The following is a 21,152-nucleotide window of genomic DNA, read 5'->3' as shown; positions in this document are numbered from 1 at the left end:
AACAGTTGCACACATATAACCACCCAGAGAAAGCAGAGAGTAGCTGGTACTCACTCACTTCCTTCCGAGACCCACAGGTGTACGTGTGATTCTTTGGGCAAAGAGTGCTCAAGTATACAGAACCTCCAAAGGCACCTTCGGCTTTTCCTATTTTGGAAAAAGGTCTGAAGATTGGGTGTAAGGATGCCCCACAGTTCTCAAGGGCGTTTAGCACATGGACCTGTCCCTGCCTGCCCGTCTCAAAGCCCACCCACGATTTCATTTTCAATTAGCAGCTCCTCGAAAGGCAGTAATGAAAGCAGTTGCTAAAGAGCATTCAGATGTCACCGAAAGACTGCAAACCCAAACTGTAAATAGCACATTGTGAGTCGCCTGTCACCGCCATCAACTCCCACGGGAATCTCGCAGCACGTGGCTATCACAGCCATCTGCTTGGATCCCCACCAACACCACTGTAAAACCACAGTCAGCCACCCACTCCCAACTCCTACCCATACCTGTCATGTACAGACTTGTGTAGGGATGGGATGGCGGTGAGCAGAAATTAGCGGATTGCTTCTTGTTCTGTAGGCTGTGTGGAGATAACTGTATATTCTTCTAAGAAGGAAAAATATACAGTTCAACTGCCCCAATCCCAAAAGCAGGGTTTTAAATTTTTTTTTATTGCATGTATTCATATATGTTTGTGTGTGAGAATGTGCATCTGAGTTCAGGTACCCTCAAGAGTCCAGAGAGACCTTGGCCTCCTTGGAGCTGAAGCAACAGAGAACTTTGAGTGGCCTGACAAGGTGATGGGGACTAGACTTACTTCCTCTCCAAGAGCAGAATAACACATAACCACTAAAACATTTTTCAGCTCTCAAAATGCAGTTTTAAACCAAAGGAGTTATAACCTCCCCTACCCTTGTCAACCACCTACTCAAGTTCCTAAGGTATGGTGTACAGATTTCCTGAGTTCCTGTTTTCTTTATTGATTCTATTTCCACTTTCAGGGCTGAAACTGTTTTCTTCAGTTCCTTCCATTGATTGTATTTTCACGGATTTCTTTAATGAATTCACTCATTCCTACTTCAAGGACCTCTATCATACTCATAGACTGTTTTAAGGTCTTCTTCTTGGGCTTCACCTAGGTTGGAGCCTGCTATGGGAGGCTTGCTGGGCTCTAGTGGGGACATATTGCCTAGGATGTTACTAATTGTTTTTCACACTGGTGTATAGGCATCTGGGAGTAAAAAGATTGTAATTCTAGATGCTGGTGTCTCATCTTGTGTTTAATGGGTAGATGTTTTATTCCTTGGTTTCTGTTCCCTCTCTGGTTCTTAGGAGAGCATTGTAGCTGTATGGTGTCTGGTAGACAAGTCTTCTGGGACCCTGACGTATTTATCTGGAATACCACTATGTATTCCTAGGCGTTTTCGGGTTATTGTGTGTTTAGAAATGGGGAAGTGCTGGGATAGGGGGTTTAATATGACTTGGGTAAAGTGGGGTGTTCCACCAGGATATGCCTAGTTAGACCTCTGGGAATGTGGGCAGAGAGTGAGGAGAGACTACAGAAGAAGGCCTGCTCCAGAGTTGAGAATGAGGCTGGCGTTGTAAACTTGGAGGAGTGGAAGGAGAGACGAATACCTGCCATTAACTCACTTGCTTCCCTGGCCAGAGTGGTCTACGGGTTGCCAGGAATTGCTTTTTCGAGTTGAGGGCTAGGCAAAGCAATGGGGAGATGTCTGGAGGGGAAGATCTTTGTGACCCATTGGAATGGCTGGAGGTTGGGGTGCACAGAAGAGAGGCTGCAACAGGTGTTCTGCTGCAGAGCTGAGGATGATACTAGACTAGGAGTTCGAATTTCGAGGAACAGAGGGAGAGGTGAAGATCTGCAGTTAGTCCCATGATTCCTAGTCAGAGTGGCCTGTGAGTTCCCGGGGAGTTAGGGGCTGTGATAAAGTAACAGGGCAAGGGAGTGGTTAGGAGGGGGAAATCTGTCTGGTCCACTGGAGATGGATGCAGAGAGAGAAGAGAGACTGCGACAGACAGGCTTTAGAAGGGGGATGAGACTATGGGATTGGATCTGGGAGAACAGGGGGACAGGTGAAGATCTGCAGTAACCCTCCCTGCCTCCCTGGGAAGAAGGGATATGTGTTCTCAGGAATGACCTGCTGAAGCTAGGGCTGGGGTGAAACAAGATTTGTATAGTCCACTGGTGATGGAGGCAGGAGGGAAGGGAGCCATCTGCAAATGGTCTGCTGCAGAGCTAGAGACGAGACTGGGGGATTGGATTGAGAGGAGCTTGGGAAGAGGTGAAGAGCTGGTAAGTTTACTTGCTCCCCTGGCCAGAGCAGCCTTTGGGTTCCTGCTGGAGCCTGGAGCCAGTAGCTGGAATAAAGCATTGAGTGGGGAGAAGTTTGGAAGGGAAGGTCTATGTGAGCCACTGGAGTTTCAGAAGGTGTTCTGTGGCAGAGCTGCGGATGCAAGGGGAGTGAGTAGGAGAGGTGGATATCTGCACGTAGAGTACCTGCTTCCCTAGCCAGAGTGCTCAGTCCCTGATGTTCAGAAAGCCAATGAAATCCCAATTTACATTTTAAGTGAGATTATGAAGTATGAGTTAAAATGGTTTGACTGCAGCTCACATTTCTTAATACCAGCTCCAGGTACCTCCGGGCACTTGGCTATTACAGCAAATTTACGAAAGAGCACACAGCAAAGTTCATATGTCCTCTCATTATGAATCTACAATCGCAAATTACATCCGTGTTTCAAGTACTCCTGTTTCCAGAATTCTGTTGGCTCTGCAGTCACGCTGGATAAATACCTGTGTGGTGTTTGGCCTAGATTCCCACTCAAAACTAATTATCGGGTCTTCAGAAATGTGGCTTTAGCTAGATTTCTTTAATCTAAGATTTCCATTATAAGTCTTCCTTAGCGATATAATTTCTACAATAGCCAATATCACAGGGTGCTCCCAAGAGTGTTAGTAACACTAAAACAAACAAAGGACCAGTCAGGGGTAACAATACCAGCAGCAACAGACATTTACTGGACATGATGCTCTATCAGGATTATAGGAAATACATCAGAAGGTTCATGTACCAACCCTATCCCTCTATCCATGTGAGGCCGGCATGTAACTGCCTACACAGTAAGTGAAATCAACTACCTTCGCATATCTCGAATAACAGCTCTAATTGTAAAGAGCAACCTCTGCTCTTAGAATTAGCCATGTACCTTTACTTTACAATTTTAAATGTCAAGCAAACATGCCACCATATTAATTCTATTGCAGTAATTTTTCCAGAGAGGGTCAAAGGCTCTTTCCTAACACGCAGTACCCACATAGGTTTACATGAATTTCCAGGTTCCGTCATTTTAACAGTATGCATACATGATATATAACTTATAACATATGCAATTTGGATTCAGATTTCTTTCTTTAAGGTGGTGCAACACAGCACTATCTGCCAAGCCAAGCAACTGTCATGACACCATCCACATCAGCTTGGAAAAGACCAAGGCCAGGCTCCTGACTATGGATTTGCTACCATTACTGTATCTCGAGAGGAGGGGAGGGGAGGGGAGGGGAGGGGGGTCTGGAAACCTTAACCAAGTTACCACTGTCTGAGTAAGGTATGTAAAAGGTCAAGGTTCAATTCACTGATAATCAAATCTCTGCTTAAATCAGTGATCTACTGTTGTATTCGCCATGATAATTACAAGGATGGATTAAAAGAACAAAGGTGGTCATTGATTCAAAGTGAAAGTGTTTGGTTTCTGCCCAAGTTTTACCTAAATATTACACAGCAGTTAAGAGTACCAGGCTGGATGACCTAACCTTCTGGGTGCTCAATAACCATATTTAGAAGTCACTAAGGTGGTCAGAGGGATTAAAGAGAAGACTACATGGTTGTCCGAAGTCAAGTAAGTCACAGGACACTGTGGGGCACTTCTCAAAATGCTCTGTAACAGTGCAGAGTGACCATTTCTCCTGTTCAGAGAAGCCATGGAGAACACACCTGGTGAGCTCTAACCAGTGTCCACTTTACAAAGAAGAGAGTCAACACAGGGAAAAATTTCCCTCCATGATTTCAAGCCAAGCCACGGTGAAGTAAGGCCTTTAGCTTTCCTCATATACATGAAACAGCAGGTAAAATTAAAGCTATGGAAGAGCCAGAGCTTCCTCTCAAGCCCATGGAACCCTGTGGAGCAGATCCTCACATGACCTTCACAAAAAAAAAAAAAAAAATGTGATAAGTTCTGGCTATCCCTGTGGTTTTAAAATAACCAACAGAAAGTATAAATAACCAAGACAACGTTTGATGTGTTTCTTTTAACAGTTTAATTGATTAAACTCCCTGGAAATTCGACTTAAATCCATGAGATGTTATTCTGACAACTATTTCTCATTAAATAATTTTACATTATTCTTTATATATGAAAAAATGCTTCCCAGATACAGAATACCTTGAACATACCTCAATGCCGACATTGCAGTCCATGCTTCTCTATGGCCAAGAGGTTCAGACCCACTACTGTTTTCAAAGGATGGTCGAATAGCTTCTCTCTCACACTCACTGGGAACCATGTGGGTGAGACTTCACACTGTTTCTAAACATTTCAATAGCCTTCAAGGGCCTGAAATCAGATCTAGGGCTCACCACTCTTGAGACTGGCTTTGGAGTCGTTGCTACTAGGTAGAACTCTCTTGGAAAAGCATGCCCAATGCTGGATATGCTGAAGTAGCCTCTCCTTTCTGCTTCTCCCTCCCTGCTTCTACAACAGGTCCTTACAGAAGATGCACTCACTGACTGTGCGACTCCTGTCACAGTATCCTGAACTTCCCCTGGAAACAGACTTGTAAGAGGTCATTTCGCTCTTGAACACAGAACTCCTAGATTCTACCCACCCCCTAGCAGGAAACAGCTAGAAAGATTATTGCCCTCTCCCAGTGTATGAGAGTTGGGGAGATGAATCGGAGCTTCTGGGAACTTGGGTATGTGAGGATCGCTAGGGCAGGACAGCAGCTTCATTATTCAGCCAGTCTAGCTGAATTAGAAGGCTCCCTCCCAGAAAAAGATACGTTCTCCCAAAAAAGAAAAAAGGACAGTATCTCCTGAGAAATGATACCTAAATTGTCCTCTACCCTCCATATACACTTGCAGATATGTAATCCTGTACCTGTGCGTACTCATATGCAACACACACACACACACACACACACACACACACAAACACGCATGCTCATATAACCAAATGATGGCCTCTCACTCTCCTCAGAATATTTCCTCCAGTGCAATTCATATTTGAAAGAACAAATTAATGATTTAAACATATTTAGAACTCAAATCAAAGCTAACTCAGAGTTCTCCCAACTCTCATCATCTTTTCAACATGGCTACAACTATTTTAAAAACCCCGTTGTCTCCTCAGTGCTTTAAACTATGAAGTACTAAATTCTTCAAGCACAAATGTCTATGGTCTAGAAGCTAAGACATATGGAAAGAAAAACAGTTTCTTTAATGCTCAGGAAAGGGTTAAGTTTTCCCCAAATGTTCTGTGAGGAGTCGTAATTTCCAAAGAGGGTTAGGAAACATGTAATCTTGTATGGCTCGGTGGATGCAGCATGACTCAGTTTCCCAAGTAAAGAAAGGATGGTATTACTACTGCTTCCTCTCCTTATACCCCCAAGTCAAAGAAGGAGAAAATGTATCCCCTGTGTCTCCAGCAAACAACACTTCTAACGTCTGCTCATATGATAGGTACTCAACAATCCTACACAGGAAAAACAATAAGCATGGTACTATGCTATCCGACAAGCCGTACTGCCACCAACCTCCATGAAATCGTCCATGCCTGTTTGTCCACCATGATGGGGCCGGTAGACCATTGACATTCCCCCGTAAAGAGAAGGAGTGGGGAAGATCATTGGGAATCTCGCCCAAAACTTCAGCCAGTTTCACAGCTCTTTGCATGCACTTCTGCCCATTGCTGAGCTTACAAGTGTTCGCTAGGTCCTGAGGCTTGCAGGCTGGCAAAGCCTACCGAAGGAAGCTGCATCTGGGTAGCCATGGAGAAAGCATCATCTGTGCTAGGCAAACACTTTCCGGTGCTGCTGCTGCTCTGGGGTCACCCACAGGAATGCTAGCAACGGTCACCCTGCTCTGTAAGCCCGACAGTCACTAGTTCCCTAGGGTAAACGTTGGTGTAACTGGACTTTGCAGGAGGAGAGTAGACATCAGTCATGCGTTTCCCAGGAAGGAAGTTTTCAGAACAGCAGGTCACAGAGACATAAACTGTTTTGTGTCATAGTAATTCCTGCCTTTGATCAGATATTTTTCCCCTGCTCTTTTGGAGACTGGAACAATGTTGTAGAAACTTACATCCATTTGCCAACGGCGGTTACTGATCAGTCCTCGTCTAAGACAGTATGTATTTACCCTTAAAACATAATCCAGCAAATCAGGTAAGTGCCAATTAAAACACTTTCTTTTGACAGAATGGAAACACATCACAGGAGCCGTGGTTTTATAATCAGACAAGGGAAGGAAAAGCAATTTGGTTTTAGAACTACACCTTTTCCCCCCTTCTCTCTTAAAAGTATATAATTGCACTCTCAGAGTGAAAAGATTAGTTGCTTTCAACAGACTCTCAGGGAAAAAAAAATCCTATTATTTCCTCTCTGCTAAAGAGTAATGTCTTCCATAATTACAGGAAAGCCATGTATTAAGTTGCCTGCTCAGGAAGTACCACCCTAATAGGATGCAAAGTTAATTCACTTTCCACATGTCGTGAAGGTAGAGCAGGATCCCTCTTCCTCATGCCCACTGTCATCTGTAAGTCTTCAGGCTTTCACTCCCTCAGTCAGAGGCACCAAAGGACAGCCCATTAATGTGAAAATTCTCCTCAAGGCTCACTATCAACTCGAGGCCCCATCCAGCTAAGACAGATTCAGTTATTCTCTCAGCAAGGAGTTAAAAGACAGAGAAAAGTGACTGCAGTATACACTGTCCCCTAAGACAATACAAAAGCAATCCCACCTACTCTTCTCATTACCAATACCAAGTGCCGTGCTTTTATGTCAGTTATCAGCTCTGCTTCCTTTCTTAACATAAATACAATTCTTGATAAACTGATATAGTCAGGCATGAATAAAGGACTTAGGAATATACTACGTTTTTGTTATACAGGTGAAAAGTGGGACTCATTCTTTGTTAAAGTACTCCTCAAAGCTTTGACTTCAAATACCATCGGTATTCAAAGTATCATTTTACCATCAAGACTAAAAATCAAATTCCAGACGCATGACCCCAGTCTTCTGAATGCTCATGGACGTTTCCCCAGAAGAATTCTAAAACTCCTGGCTTCAGGAAAATCACAGAGAGGATTTGAAGACAAGGAAAAGAGAAGTGAGACAGGGCTATGGAAAAAGACATACGGCTTGCCCTTGGCAGGTAAGTGAAGTGGTTCTTCCCCTGACTGGGTCAGAAGTCCTACATCATGTTGGGAAGGCAAGAGGGTCTGGGACAAAGGTGACAATGTTACAGCATTTCTCCATTGGTCATTATATTTGTACATAAGCAAGGAACACAAATTCCAGAGCAACGTCACCTTTTATGGGCCCTAGTCTTCCCACCCTCTCCCCAGCTCCTTACCCCCAGTGCAAAAAAAGACCTTCATTTGCCTTTGGTTACCTTCAAACTTTCCAACTCAGAATGCCTGCTGTGAACTTAGATTATCCTGCTCATCTCTGCCTTCTCAGGCAGCTTCCACAATCAAATGTGCTGTCTGACCATGTTGTTTCTAACACTGTTTGTACATCATCCTCCTTCCATCTTATGATCTACAGTTCTTTTTGTCTCCATGTTCAATCCTTATGCCAAACACAGGAAACTGAGGGTCTACAGAAATCTTGAATAATTTACAATTGTAATTGTAATTAGACATAGCGGGGGGGGGGGGGGGCTCTGACAAACCACCTCATCTCTTGCAGCCCCAGTTTCCAAATCTCTAAAGTGTACGTGGTAGTTAACCACTAGGCAGGGTCATGCCACAATGTATAGCTAAGCCATACATTGAAGGCCTGAAGCACAGTTACTGCAGACTATGTAACTAAATAAATGCAACAATCCTACTAACAAGTGAGTTTGCTGGTGCCTAGGGTCATATTTGAGGACATTATGATACAGGCCTTTCTGTTCCCTTGCTAACATCCATCACTATGTGTCTCTACACAGGAATGTCCTTCATTCTCTCCCCCCACCCCCCATGACACCAAACAGCCCATTCCATTCTCTCAGGGCTTTTTATCTTTCCAATCCTGTAACTAAACGTCATCATTGAGAATACACAAGTGACTTCTAAACCAGCCTGCCCAAGATCAAACTGCAAACTTCTTACACAGAAGATTCCATTATCTCATGGACAGATGTTGGGGATTTGTGTTTATGGCTATGAAGATCTGTGAGGTTTTGGAAGTACTGTTTTCTGTGATCCTGGATCTTATACTCTGGAGAGAAATATCTGCAAACTAGAAATGACCTGTTTCAGCACCTGCACTGTCAACCACTACAATTCCTTTCTTTGTGCCTTTTAAGAGACAACCAATCTTACCCAATAGCAATCAAAAACCACAGGGCACATTGTTTTGCATTATCAATCCATCTCACATAAGGATTTCCATAGGCAGACAGACTTCCTAAATGTAAAGTTCTGCATTTGCATGTGAATCTTGGTAACCTACTCATTTGAAGGCAAGAGGCCATGGCCAAAACAAAAACCTCTGTTCAAACAATTACAAAGACCATCCTGAGTCTAAGGGTTGAAGAAACCAATGCTGGCACATAGGTGGGCATTCTTTATCGTGACTTCCCTCTCATGTGACTCAGTATGAATTTTATAGTGGGGCCTGCCAACACAGACCACCATTTTTAGCATACAAGAACCCTGAGATGTACAGTGGATATAACCAATATTTCCAAGCATCTGTCCACACCACAAAGATCTCTACAAAAGCCAGACCATCTCCCTCAGATGCCAAGAGTATTGCATGGAAATCTGACACACAGAAAACATAATGAAAGGGTACCAATGAAAGAGTGTTAGTCAAATACTGATGACACACCTAGAGTTTGATAATATTATTTAGAATCAAGCATACACCTTTCCAAAGCAATTACTGCACCATTCGTATTGAGGAAATGATCACCTATGGAGAAGAACTAGAGGCGCAGGAGGCAAGAGGAAGACCTAGGAAAGAATGAACCAGGCTTGCTCACCTGTCGGAGTCCCTTAGGCATCTTCTTTCTCTTCCCAAGGTGCTGGCAGAGGTTGCGGTCATTTTCTCGATCTGAGCTGTAGTGGTGTGAGTGGCTGAGCCGGCTCTTCTTTGAGTGAAAAGACAAGCCATTGGTGAGAGCGTCTCGCTTTTTCTTGGTCAGGGGAGTCTGTCGTTTCTCCACGCGGTCCTGAGGCTTAACTGCTACATCTTTCTGCATAAAAGAAGAAAAAGAAAGGGAAGTGGTGGTTACATGATTATCTAAGGTCACAGCCAAAATACAGACTAAATAAGGTTACAGCCAAAATACAGACTAAATAAGGTTATCAGCAAGGAGGGATGGATACAGAAATAGTGATCCAGTTTCCTGGATTCCAAATGACACCACAAATAATCGGATTCTATTCCTTTGCGTTTGTGTGCTGGGTGGTAAAGGCATGGATGGACATCTGCATGCGTACACATAGAAGCCAAAGGTAAATCTCTGGTGACTTCCTCAATTGCTCTGTGTTTTGAGACAGAGTCTCTCACTGGCCCAGGGTTTGCATATTCAGCTAGGCTGGCTGGCCAACAAGCCATAGAAATACTTCTCTGTTGGCCATCTGAGGGCTGGGATTATAGGGTAAGCACTGCCATCCAGTAGAGCTCCAGGGATGTGGACTGACTGGCACGGCAAGAGATTAAAGAAAAGACAGCAGATGGACACATGGGACACACAGACAAAAAAAGATAGAGGCTGGGGTAAAGTAGACTGGGGTCTGGATCAGAGAATTTCCAGGGACCCAGAAGCTCAGAGTGTGTTTATTATGGAGTTGCAGAGAAGCAGTGTTACTGCACACAGCTGAACAAGGAGCTGGGGGGTTGTATTCAGATAAACCAGGAGACTGGGTTTATTGGATACAACTGGAGGGGGAAGCACAGGTTTAGCTAGTCTCAGTACAGGCAGTCTCTGTAGGAGAGATGTCTTTAGGATGTAAATATCTACAGCAGGGAGACTATACTGGAGATCTTCTGCACACACAGTCAACACTTTCACTTTGTCCCCCGGGAAAGCAAGGCCTCTAAGCCTGAGGCTACGGAATCCTTGACATGGATGTGTATAAGTCAACACTACACATTCACAAAAGACCTCAGTAGTTCAGGGCTTCCTTCACTCCCTACATAGTGACTTCCCAGAGGCAGGCCAACGAACGCACTTTGTCTCCAAATTGGTACATTAATTACCATACATTTCCAAAATGAGCAGTAAGTATGTGCTCAACTCCGGAAAAAAATCGCAAATACAGCTGAGCTCAACATGTGTCACTGAACCTTCAGAAATGCTACACACAGTGAACGCTCACACAAAAATGATTTGTCACTTGGTTATTTATAAAGAAATGAAGATGATTCGTCTCAGAAAGAAACTGCTCCTTGACTTACACCTCACACACACACACACACACACACACACACACATCCTCAAGCTCATTTTAAAATGGCACACTTAAAAATAAAGAAAATTCCAGCCTTGACCAGGAACTAGGGGCAGTTAACTACAGCGGGAGATGGAGAGGCATTCTCATAAACAGTGTAGCCACTGGTAAACTGCTTATGCCCCTGTGAGGAGAGAGGCCAATCAAACTCGGCAGAACGTAAATCCTAGAGAGACACCTCAGACCTAAGCTCTACTAAAGGACCAGAGTTTGTTTCCCAGAACCCACAATGAGTGGCTCACAACTGCCTGTAACTCTAGTTCCAGGGAACACAATACACTCTTCTGGAGTCTACGGATACATGCACTCACAGGCAAATATGAACACAGAGCGATAACATGTACATACATAATTAAAGGTAAATAAATCTTAAACAACCAATATGAAAGTAGGAAGATTTGTTGAGAAGAAAGGGTTCTATATATTTCCCTCTCTGAAGGAGAATGAAAGAAGGGCTTTTTTTTTTTTTTTTTTTTTTGCGGGGGGGGGGGGGGGGAGGGGAGGGAGGCATAACAGTGACCAAAAGGTATATACGTGCAATAATTGGCAAAGAATTAAAAATGTGAAAATAAATAAAAACAAAAATAAAGTCTTACTTTAAATATTTCTCCTATTCAAAATCCTGTTCCTTTGTTACTCGATAATCTCAGACATTTATCTATTTTAGAGTTTCTCAGTTCCCCGTTAATCCCCAGTGGTCATGCAGAATACTGCGAAACATCACCCTCCTTAGGCCACACATATTAGTTTGACATGGGGGTACATGTATTGATTAGGTTGTCCTTAATCCTACCAAACATGGTGATACCATAGGTACATTGCAATGGTAGTTTCAAAAGAACAGAGTTGTCATGAATAAAACGGACCTAAGAGCTTGTGTGCACCTCCCAACATGTGAAGACACAGCCAGAAGGCATAGTCTGTGAGAAATTAAATAGTAGCAGATAATAAGCCCATTGACTTTTTATATTTTCATCTTCTGGAAAAAATTAGAAATATATTAGTTTACTGCATGCTACTAAATATTTGATTGTCTATCCCTGTGTTTCCAGAGAAAGGGTCTCACTCATGTAGTCAGTCTAGCCTCAAAGTACTGGGTATTGAACCTTCAGCTTGAACTCTGACCCTTCTACCTCTGCCTCTGCCGAGAGCTGGGTTACATGGCACACTATTCTGAGCACCGATTTGTGCTATTTTCTGCAGCAGGCTGGAATGGACTAAAACTGGCCTTTACTCTTTAGCCTTAGCACCATAACAGAACTGAACTGCAAAGTACCAAGGATGCAATGCATTTGTGTATGGAGGTATCAGGGGATGAAGGTGTGCCCCCATCCTCAGGAGTGTCAGGATTAAAGCTAAGTGAAAGATTAAAAAGATGCTAAACCTGGATCAAATGTTCTAGACCATGCTGGAGGGCTGGAGCTGAGAGTTGCCCTAAACATGACCTAGATCTGAATAGGAGAGTACAGCTTGTTCCAGAACCATAAGGAAGGTGGCACCATTAATCCCTTCAAAGAGGAAAGAGCACAACACTGAACAGCTGGCTCCAGTAACCCCAGCGCTACAGAATAGGCCAGGAAAGTAGTCAATACTCACTTTATAAATACATGAATCTAAGCAGTCAAAACATCCATACCTATCTAGAACAATACTGGGTTGCAGGTGGAGCTCGATGATCGAGCACTTGCCTATCTATCATACATGGAGACTTGGGTTCCATCCTCATTTCTACACTGAACTAGGAATGACAGTGCACATCTATAATCCTAGCACTTGGGGGATGGAGGCAGGAAGATCAGAAGTTCGAGGTCATGCTCAGCTATATAATGAGTTGTAACCATGGCTCCAAGAGACCCTATCTTAAATAAACAAGTAAGAATAAATTTGCCTCACACATTTGGTCTCTTCAGAAATCAGGCCTCCATTCATACTGAAGGTGCCTCCAGAAGCATACTAAAAATTATCTTCAATTCCATACAAATGTGAATTAATATTCATGAGAGTATGTTACTTTTTTTTTCTAAATCCATTTTATTTTCCTGTAACATATTAATCAAGGCATTCTCATTGCTGTGCAAAATAGCTACATGGAACAAACAGACCCCATGCTAGGACATTAGCTTGCCAGAGACCTGATAAAATCTTAGAAACAGCAGTACAATCATCTTTGCGCCAATTAATACTTGGGCTTCTTCACTCTGAGGGAGGGGGAAAGGGAGGAAAGATCTGTGTCTGTGTGGAGGCTTAAAATAAAACTGACATCTTTTAAAAATGTTTTTCATAATATAAGAGGCTTCTGCTTTCAGGCACTGGAGACATACTACATAGATAGTACATATATATATATATATATATATATAACATATACAATATATATGCACATAAAGGGCTTCTGCTTTCAGACAGTATAGATGTCACTATATATCATATTGTGTAATATATAAATATAAATATATATATATATACACACACACATAAGAGGCTTTTGCTTTCAGATACTATACATTACTATATGTACAGTATAAGCATATAAAATATATAAACATACAAGGCTTCTAATTTCAGACATTAGAAATATATATATATATATATATATATATATATATATATATACATACATACTAGGCTTAGGCTTTCAGACACTGTATGTGTATATATGTGTGTATACACACACACATATAAATAAGGAAGCCAAACACAAGAAGATAAGAAGATGTATCACTAGAGAAGAGCACTTTCGATACAGCATGAGATCCTGCACTCGAATCCCCAGCACCCATCTAGAAAGCTGGGTTTGGGACCATACCTGCCTCTAAGCCAGTGCTTGGGAGTGTGCTAGCTCCAAGTATGGTGAGAGACCCTGCAGAGAAGGTGAAGAGTGAAAGACCAAGTGTGACAGCTATTCTCTGTTTCCGACGTGGGTACGTGTGGAGTTAACTAAAACTGCAGCATTTGGGTAAACCTGGGAGGAACTTTTCTTGATGGATTCACTTGAAGTAGGGAGATCAGTCCTATATCTGCATCTTTTGATGTGGGACAATCCACCTTAAATATGGGACACACCTTCTGGTGGCAACTCATATGAAGGGCATGGAACAAGGAAGCACCTGCTCCTTGCCTGCTTGCCCTCACTCTGGCCGTCAAGTCCATTCCTTCCCTAGCATGAAGCCCACTTCTTCAGGATTTCAACATATCCTGAGAACCAGCTGAGACCCCAAGCCTTGTGGACTGAAATCCACTGGATTCTTAAACCTTCCATTAGTAGACAATCATAGCTAAACTATCTGAACCACAGCCAGTAAGCTACTTTTAAAAGTCCCATAGATACATAGGAAGACAGACAGACAGACAGACAGACTCATTCTTTAAGTTCTGGTCAACTAGACAACCCTGAATAATAAAGCATGACACCCACCCAATGTCCCCCTCTGCTCATTCACAGAAAAGGGCTGATGACAAACCACAAAAAGGCCGATTATAAACCAATCGATAAGATATAATATAAACCTATCCATATTCATACATTTGCACGACTTCATGCACTTGTATACATCAACTGACCATCAAGACATCAGTGGTAATTAATTTAAGAATTCCCTTAGGGCTGGTGAGATGGCTCAGTGGGTAAGAGCACCTGACTGCTCTCCCAAAGGTCTGGAGTTCAAATCCCAGCAACCACATGGTGGCTCATAACCATCCGTAANAAGATCTGACTCCCTCTTCTGGAGTGTCTGAAGACAGCTACAGTGTACTTACATAAAATAAATAAATAAATCTTTAAAAAAAAAAAAAAAAAAAAAAAAAAAAAAAAAAAGAATTCCCTTAAAGAAACATGGTTACTCTCAACACTACTGCGACAAGAAGGAAAGCCATCTAGATTATAAAAGAACATTCTGGGATCAATGAGCAGCAATTTTCAGAGGCCTGTTAATTTGTTAGTTGACTAGGCAAGCGGTTGCCGAGGGAGACAGTCCATCAGAATAACCTGCGGTGCTTTATAAAACGACTACACTTCTCCTTCTGCAAGGGAAGCATTTAGCAAATGAATGAGAGGAGGCAGCACATGCCACTTGAAAACATGCCACTTGGCAGAAGGATCATTGTCAACTAAAGGCACTTGAAAATCAGCAGATTCAAGAGAGACACTCTGCCCTCGCTTAGCCAGTAGAAAAGAAATGGGGTCCCCACAGGCAGGGGGGCGAAGGTATGCTGAGCACAAAATGTCTGGCTGGCCTGGGAGAGAGGTAATGCAGAGGTGGGGAGACAGCTCACAAAAATGTGCGCAAATACATCCGGTGAAATAACTATTACCTTCTTTAATATCCCCAGAGATTTTGGGTGTGTCTCAAAAACTGCCATCCCTATTCAGCCACTGTGTGTGTTGTGTCACTTTTAAAGTGTTGTTATTGTTGTTGTTTTGAGACTGTCTCAAGTACCCCAGGCTAAGTCACAGAGGATGACCCTGACCCATGGTCCCCTGCTTCTATGTCTTAAATGCTGGGATTACAGTCAAGCACCCCACACTTGGCTCCTCCTTCAAGGGATTTTATTTTCCCTGAGTGATTTCTGCTTGTGTGTTAAATACACGTCATTCTCCTGTTAATCTGTTTTAGGACTATTTAATTCTCAGGCTCAGACTAAGACTCTAAGAGGCCAGAGATAAGTCTGCCCCACCTACCCAAACCCTGGGAGGCTGCAATTGAGAAGTCTGATAAATCTTGCTTAAGGGCACTCATTCATTTCCAGACACCCACAGAGCAACAGAAGCGTGGCGGTGAAGTAGAAAAAGATTTAGACACATCTGCTGGCAATAGAGGGGGTAAGTGTGCAAGCCAAGCACGGAGGAATCTGTTCTGTGAATGTTTGAAATTATGTGATTTTTTTAGGTCACTGGAGAGAGAGGGCGGGATGACAGGAGCACATCCCTTCAGAGGCTCAGACACTGATGAAGCAAAGCAATTTCCTTCTGTAGCAGCCCTCTTCAAAACAGGTGATCTTATTCTTGACTTCCCCTTTCTCTCAAATTACAATCTTCTGCCCAAGGCTTACTCTGCTACTTCTGAATTTCAAAATGAGAAGGTTCGGTGTTGTGCAAACTCAGGAGGCTAACAGATTGCACATGAAACACAATGCAGGCTGAGGGGCCCCATTTGCTGATTACAGATGAAGTAGAGATGATGGGAAATAGGGGCACAATGTGCCTGCTTTGCAGAAAATGGGTTTTGGAAACAGCCTCTGTCTGATGTTTTCAATCATATTAATCTGAGAGACAGTCCATCATGGGCAGAAGGGCCATGAGGTGTGTGGCTAAGTGTGGACACATGTTCTTCTCTGAGGTATTTGATCTCAAGGACTATTCCAGTTTCCTATCTGCTGCTGTGACATATACCATGACTGAAAGAAACTTAGGGGGAGGGTTTATTTGGCTTACACTGCCAGATTACAATCCACCATTAAAGGAAATCAGGGCAGGGACTCAAAGTAAGAACCATGGAGGAATGATGCTTGCTGGATAGATCACAGGTTCACACTTAGCCGGTTTCCTTAAACAGCCTAGCAACAGAACTACCCACACTGAGCTGGGGCTTCCTACATCAGTTAAGAATAAAGACTTGTTACATTATGCACAGGAGCAATAGGATCTAGAAAATTCCTCAATAAAAGCTTCTTCTCTCAGATGACCCTAGACTGGGATAAGGTGACAATTACAGCTAAGTAAAACAGCAAATGAAGAAGTTGGGGGGAATTAAGACATGTTCTTCTAGTCATCAAATGGCATGAATGTGTATCTTCCATTATTTTACTCTGTTAGGCTTTGGGGTGCTTTACTACGAGGCATTGTATTTGTTTTCTGAATGGCTTCAGCAACTATTCATTCCATCAAAGCCCCTGTTCAAATGATCTGCAAAGGTCTAATGTGATAAGTGAATTTTTTTTATTGAAGTCCAATGTTTCCATAATTCTATGTGACTGAATTTATATTAGTCTCCAATTTAATTTTTAAACAAATAAATTTCATGAGCCCCCACTTTAAACTGAATGGAGTATTGTAGAAAAATATTTCAATATACAGTCCATCATTTAAATATTTATCTCATCCAGGTACAGTAGCACACACACGTATGTACTCTCAATACATGAGAGATAGAAGCAGAACCATAAGGACTACAGTGTCTAAATAAGTTCTTCCGCAGACATATTTTAGCTTTAAATATTCCTATCTTACATAAACTCAAGGGTTGCAGAGAGGAACCTGTGAGTGAAATGTTGATGGGGTAAGCACAAGAGCTGGAGTTCAGATGCTTAACACCCACAGAAATGCCAAGCAGAGATGCTGCATGACCTGTAATCCCAACACTGAGGAGACAGAGATGGGATCTGTGGATAGGAGGTGACTAGCCAAACTAGATGAATCCACAGATCTAGACTCAAGTGAGAGTACCCTGCTTCACAGTGTAACATCTTCATGCAATTAAAGAACACACTGAATTCTGGCCTTCACATGCACATACATACATGTGTATGCATAGGTATGGGCATGCATGGTTCCATTAACTGGTCACACACACACAGACACACACACACTGTCTTTACTCCCAATTCACTATGTTTGATATGTGTCATATGCTCTGTAATCTGTTCAAAATATCAAACAGGAATTCCCAAACCAAAGCTGCTCAATCACAGCAGGAGAGAAGCCTGTGAGGATTTATTGGTGGCTTCATGAGGACTAGGCAGGATGTTCTGTACCGGCACCTTTCACACTGACTAAAAAGTGACTTCCCTAGCTGGACATAAGACTAAAGACTTGGAACAATAAAGCAGAAAGGAGATCCAAAAGGACATACCATGTACATCAGCAGCTGCTTTTAAGTAAGAATACAAATGTTATTCTGTAGAGAAGTTTTCTCCTTTTCTTTTTCTTTATGTATATATGTGTGAGTATGTGCTACATTTGTACAGTGCCTTTCAAGAGCAGAAGAGGATACTGGATCCTCTAGAACTAGCATGGCAGGCAGCTGTAAGCCATCCAACCTGAATGCTCGAGCCAAACAGGTACTGGAAGAGCAGCAACTGCTCGCAACTGCGGAGCCATCTCTGCAGCTTCAGAAAGAGTGCTTTTATCACATGGCAATGGAATACATTAACTGCTCAATCCAAAACGTGAGCTGATTGAAAACAATTGTCTAGAAATATATTACAAAACTCAGAATTAAGATTTTTTTTTCAAGGTAAACAGAATACAAAGATTCATAGAACTTGAGGTTAGACACAGATTTCTCTGGTGAGGTTACCAAAACCACCACTCAATTTAAAAACATAAATTGACAAGTCAAAAATTAAAGCTTCTGATTTTCCAAGGGCATTCTGAAGGCTGAAGTTTGGTCAGTGGTGAGGAGTATACACTCCTCTTCTGGAGGGCTCAGTTTGGTTCCAAGCACTCATCCTTGGTGGTTCCCAACCGCTTCCAACTCCAGCGCCAAGAGATCCCAAGTCCTGCTCTGGCCTCCACAGCGCCCCCCCCCCCCACTCTCTTGAACACATATCACTACGCCCCACATACGTACACACTATCAATGTGTACACTGTTAAATATGAAGATATGCCATATTATAGGAAAGTATTTGCAAAATAATTCTCTGATTAAAGTTTGTACACAGGATACACTAGCAATTCACAAAATAAAAAGAAAGCAATTAAACTTTTTTTTTAATTTGGTAAAAGATTTGAACAGTTAATTTTAGATTTCTAAAGAACAGACAGCAGAAGAGCTACCTAACTCCAGCATTGTTAGGAGACTGCAACGTACAAGCACAGCCAAACAGACACGTAATAGATTGCTGAAGTGAGAAACAATGGAAAGAGTGGGCATGGACAGTCAATAAAAGTCACGGGATCAAGGAGTGGTAGAGGGGGAGTCAAGGGAGAATGACAGAGGAGCTAAAGAGGGAGAGGCAGAAGGGGAGGGAGAGCAGGAGAGGGAGTGCAGAGGGGGAGGGAGGGAGGGAGAGGGGGAGCCAAAAGAGGATGGAGAAGGAGAGGAAAGGGGAAGGAGACTGAGAGGCAGAAGGGGAGGGAGAGCAGGAGAGGGAGTGCAGAGGGGGAGGGAGGGAGGGAGAGGGGGAGCCAAAAGAGGATGGAGAAGGAGAGGAAAGGGGAAGGAGACTGAGAGGCAGAAGGGGAGGGAGGGAGAGAGAGGGAGAAAAGGGGGGAGGGAGAGGGAGAGAGAGAAGGGGGAAGTGAAGATGAAGGGGTGAAAGAAGACACAAAAGCTGATACCAAGTAGCTCCCCTAAGCTTAGTTACAGGATGAGAATACAACTCTCAGCTTAAGTGAGATTTTTTTGCACTGTGAAATGAAAACACCAGCAGTCTCTCATTCCTATAGATAATTGAGAGTTGGCTGCCTTTAGCCCTTAACACACTCAAAGTGGTTGAGTCCCTGGCAACCAGATGCTATTGCTTAAAACAGTTTAGGCTCTCAGCCCTGAAGCATTCCTAAAATTGGATTACAGTCCCTCCAGATAATCTGAGAAATACAGCATGACGAAAAGGAAACCTTAAAAAAAAAAAAATTAACTCCTCTATAACAAGCAGCACTCTGCAAACCGAGAGCAGCATGACCAAGGGCAGAAAATCTCATCAGTGAGGGCTTAAGGGTAAAAATATATACAAAGGGCCAAAGGAACCACGCACAAAGGAGCTGAAGGCAAGCCAGAGGAACAAGGGAACACCACACAGTTCTCAGACACCTCAGAGGGCAAAGCCAGGCTTCCCACTTCAAGTGATCAAGCAGAATCCTGAGATCCCCGTTAGGTTTTTGCACACTACAAGCTAATCCAGTGAGGTAAAACACAACGGAAAGGTGTGCGACCTTAATGACATGCCACAATTATCCTTGGCTGTTTGATTCTAGTGTATTATTCTGAAGACAATCTGTCTCATGTTTTGCAGAACCAGCCTTAAACTCACAGTGTAGCTGAAGGTGACCTTAAACTAATCCTCCTGCCTCAAAGGGACCCTTCTACTCCCACCTTCCAAATGCTAGAGCGGTAGGCATGTGCCTCCACATCTGGTTTATGAGGTACTGGGAATTTAGGGTTCTGTGCCTATCGGGCAAATACTTTACCAGATAAGCTATATCCCCCAACCCATGTGTTTTGTAATAAAGAATCTGAAAAGACATATTTGTTTTTCAAAGACATTTGGATGCCAACCAGATACGTGAACAGGTACTCAGTACCACTAGCCATCAGGGATATGCAAACGGCAGTAAGATTTTATCCCACACCTGCTAGGATGGCTATTATTAAAAAGACAAAAATCTGGCTGGGTGAATGAGAATATAAATAAAATTTTCAATTGTGAACTAAGAATTGTCTAAACACAGCAAAGTCCGCTCACAGCTGAGATTTTTCAAGTGACTCTGTAAGGTTTAAATAGAATTATTAATAGAATTATTGAATAGAATTATTCTTGGTGCTGTGACCAATGACAATAACAACAACAAAACCACTGTAGGAAGAAATGGTTCACTTTGATTCGTGGTTTGAGGGTACAATCCATGATGGCAGCAGGAGTGGGAAGCAGTTTGTCACCCTGCTTCCACTAACAGAAAACCAAAGATGGATGCCAGTGCTCAGACCCCATCTTCCTTTGATACAGAATTCAGGACTCTTCCCATGGCATGGCATCGCTCACATTAAGGCTGGGTCTTCCTAACTCAATTAACCCAATCTAGAAGCTCCCTCACAGAAATGCTTCCTGTTTTCCCCTAGTGTCCAATCCAGTCAACTGACAATGAGCACTAACTGCCACATTTGTCAGGTGATTATTAAGTAATTTCTGTAACTTCCAATGTTCCAGATCTAAAGCCACTAGAGATAAAAAGGTGGAGGGGTGCAGAGGAGGAGGAGGACGAATATGCAGATGGTTCCCATTCCCATGAACTATTGTTACACCATTTCTCAAATACATTTTAATTGGTTTCTCGAGAGAAACAGCAATGTATTTCATATCTATAAATCAAGGGTCCTTCATCAGAGGATCTCTCACGCTCTTAAAATTCTCAAATGTTATTACCTTGAAAAACTATCACACAGAAAATGTTCAACAAACACAGTATGCAGCTTGTGAGCTCAGAATGTCTTCCGGGTAGTGTTTCCCAGCCATCTCAGCAACTGAAATGTCTCTTATCTAGGTGCACACTTCACATGTCTTTATCTTAATTGTGCTATAACTGGAGTTATAGATAAGAATTTACTGAGTCAAGCCACCTCTAAATATAAAGCAAAGACTAGTAAAATGATTTTTCATAACCAGTAACGTTTTTATGCCTCTCATTGAATAGCCTAGTAACTTTATACAGCAGACAATATCATTGTCATTTTATAACTGAAGGAGCTGAAGCTTGGA

General features: G+C 42.7%; 1 protein-coding gene across 1 annotated transcript in view; it reads right to left on the bottom strand.

The window, feature by feature from the left end:
• Auts2 (activator of transcription and developmental regulator AUTS2) overlaps positions 1-21,152 on the bottom strand; it is a 1,110,887-nt gene that overhangs the window by 809,898 nt on the left and 279,837 nt on the right. Inside the window, exon 2 of the mRNA XM_021187184.2 lies at positions 9,264-9,476. Within this exon, the coding sequence (XP_021042843.1) occupies positions 9,264-9,476 (213 nt within the window). The remainder of the gene's footprint in view (positions 1-9,263; positions 9,477-21,152) is intronic.

Source organism: Mus pahari, chromosome 23, assembly GCF_900095145.1.
Source record: "Mus pahari chromosome 23, PAHARI_EIJ_v1.1, whole genome shotgun sequence".
Classification (NCBI taxonomy): domain Eukaryota; kingdom Metazoa; phylum Chordata; class Mammalia; order Rodentia; family Muridae; genus Mus; species Mus pahari.
The sequence above is the reverse complement of the archived record's forward strand: the minus strand, read 5'-3'. Positions and strand labels throughout refer to the sequence as shown.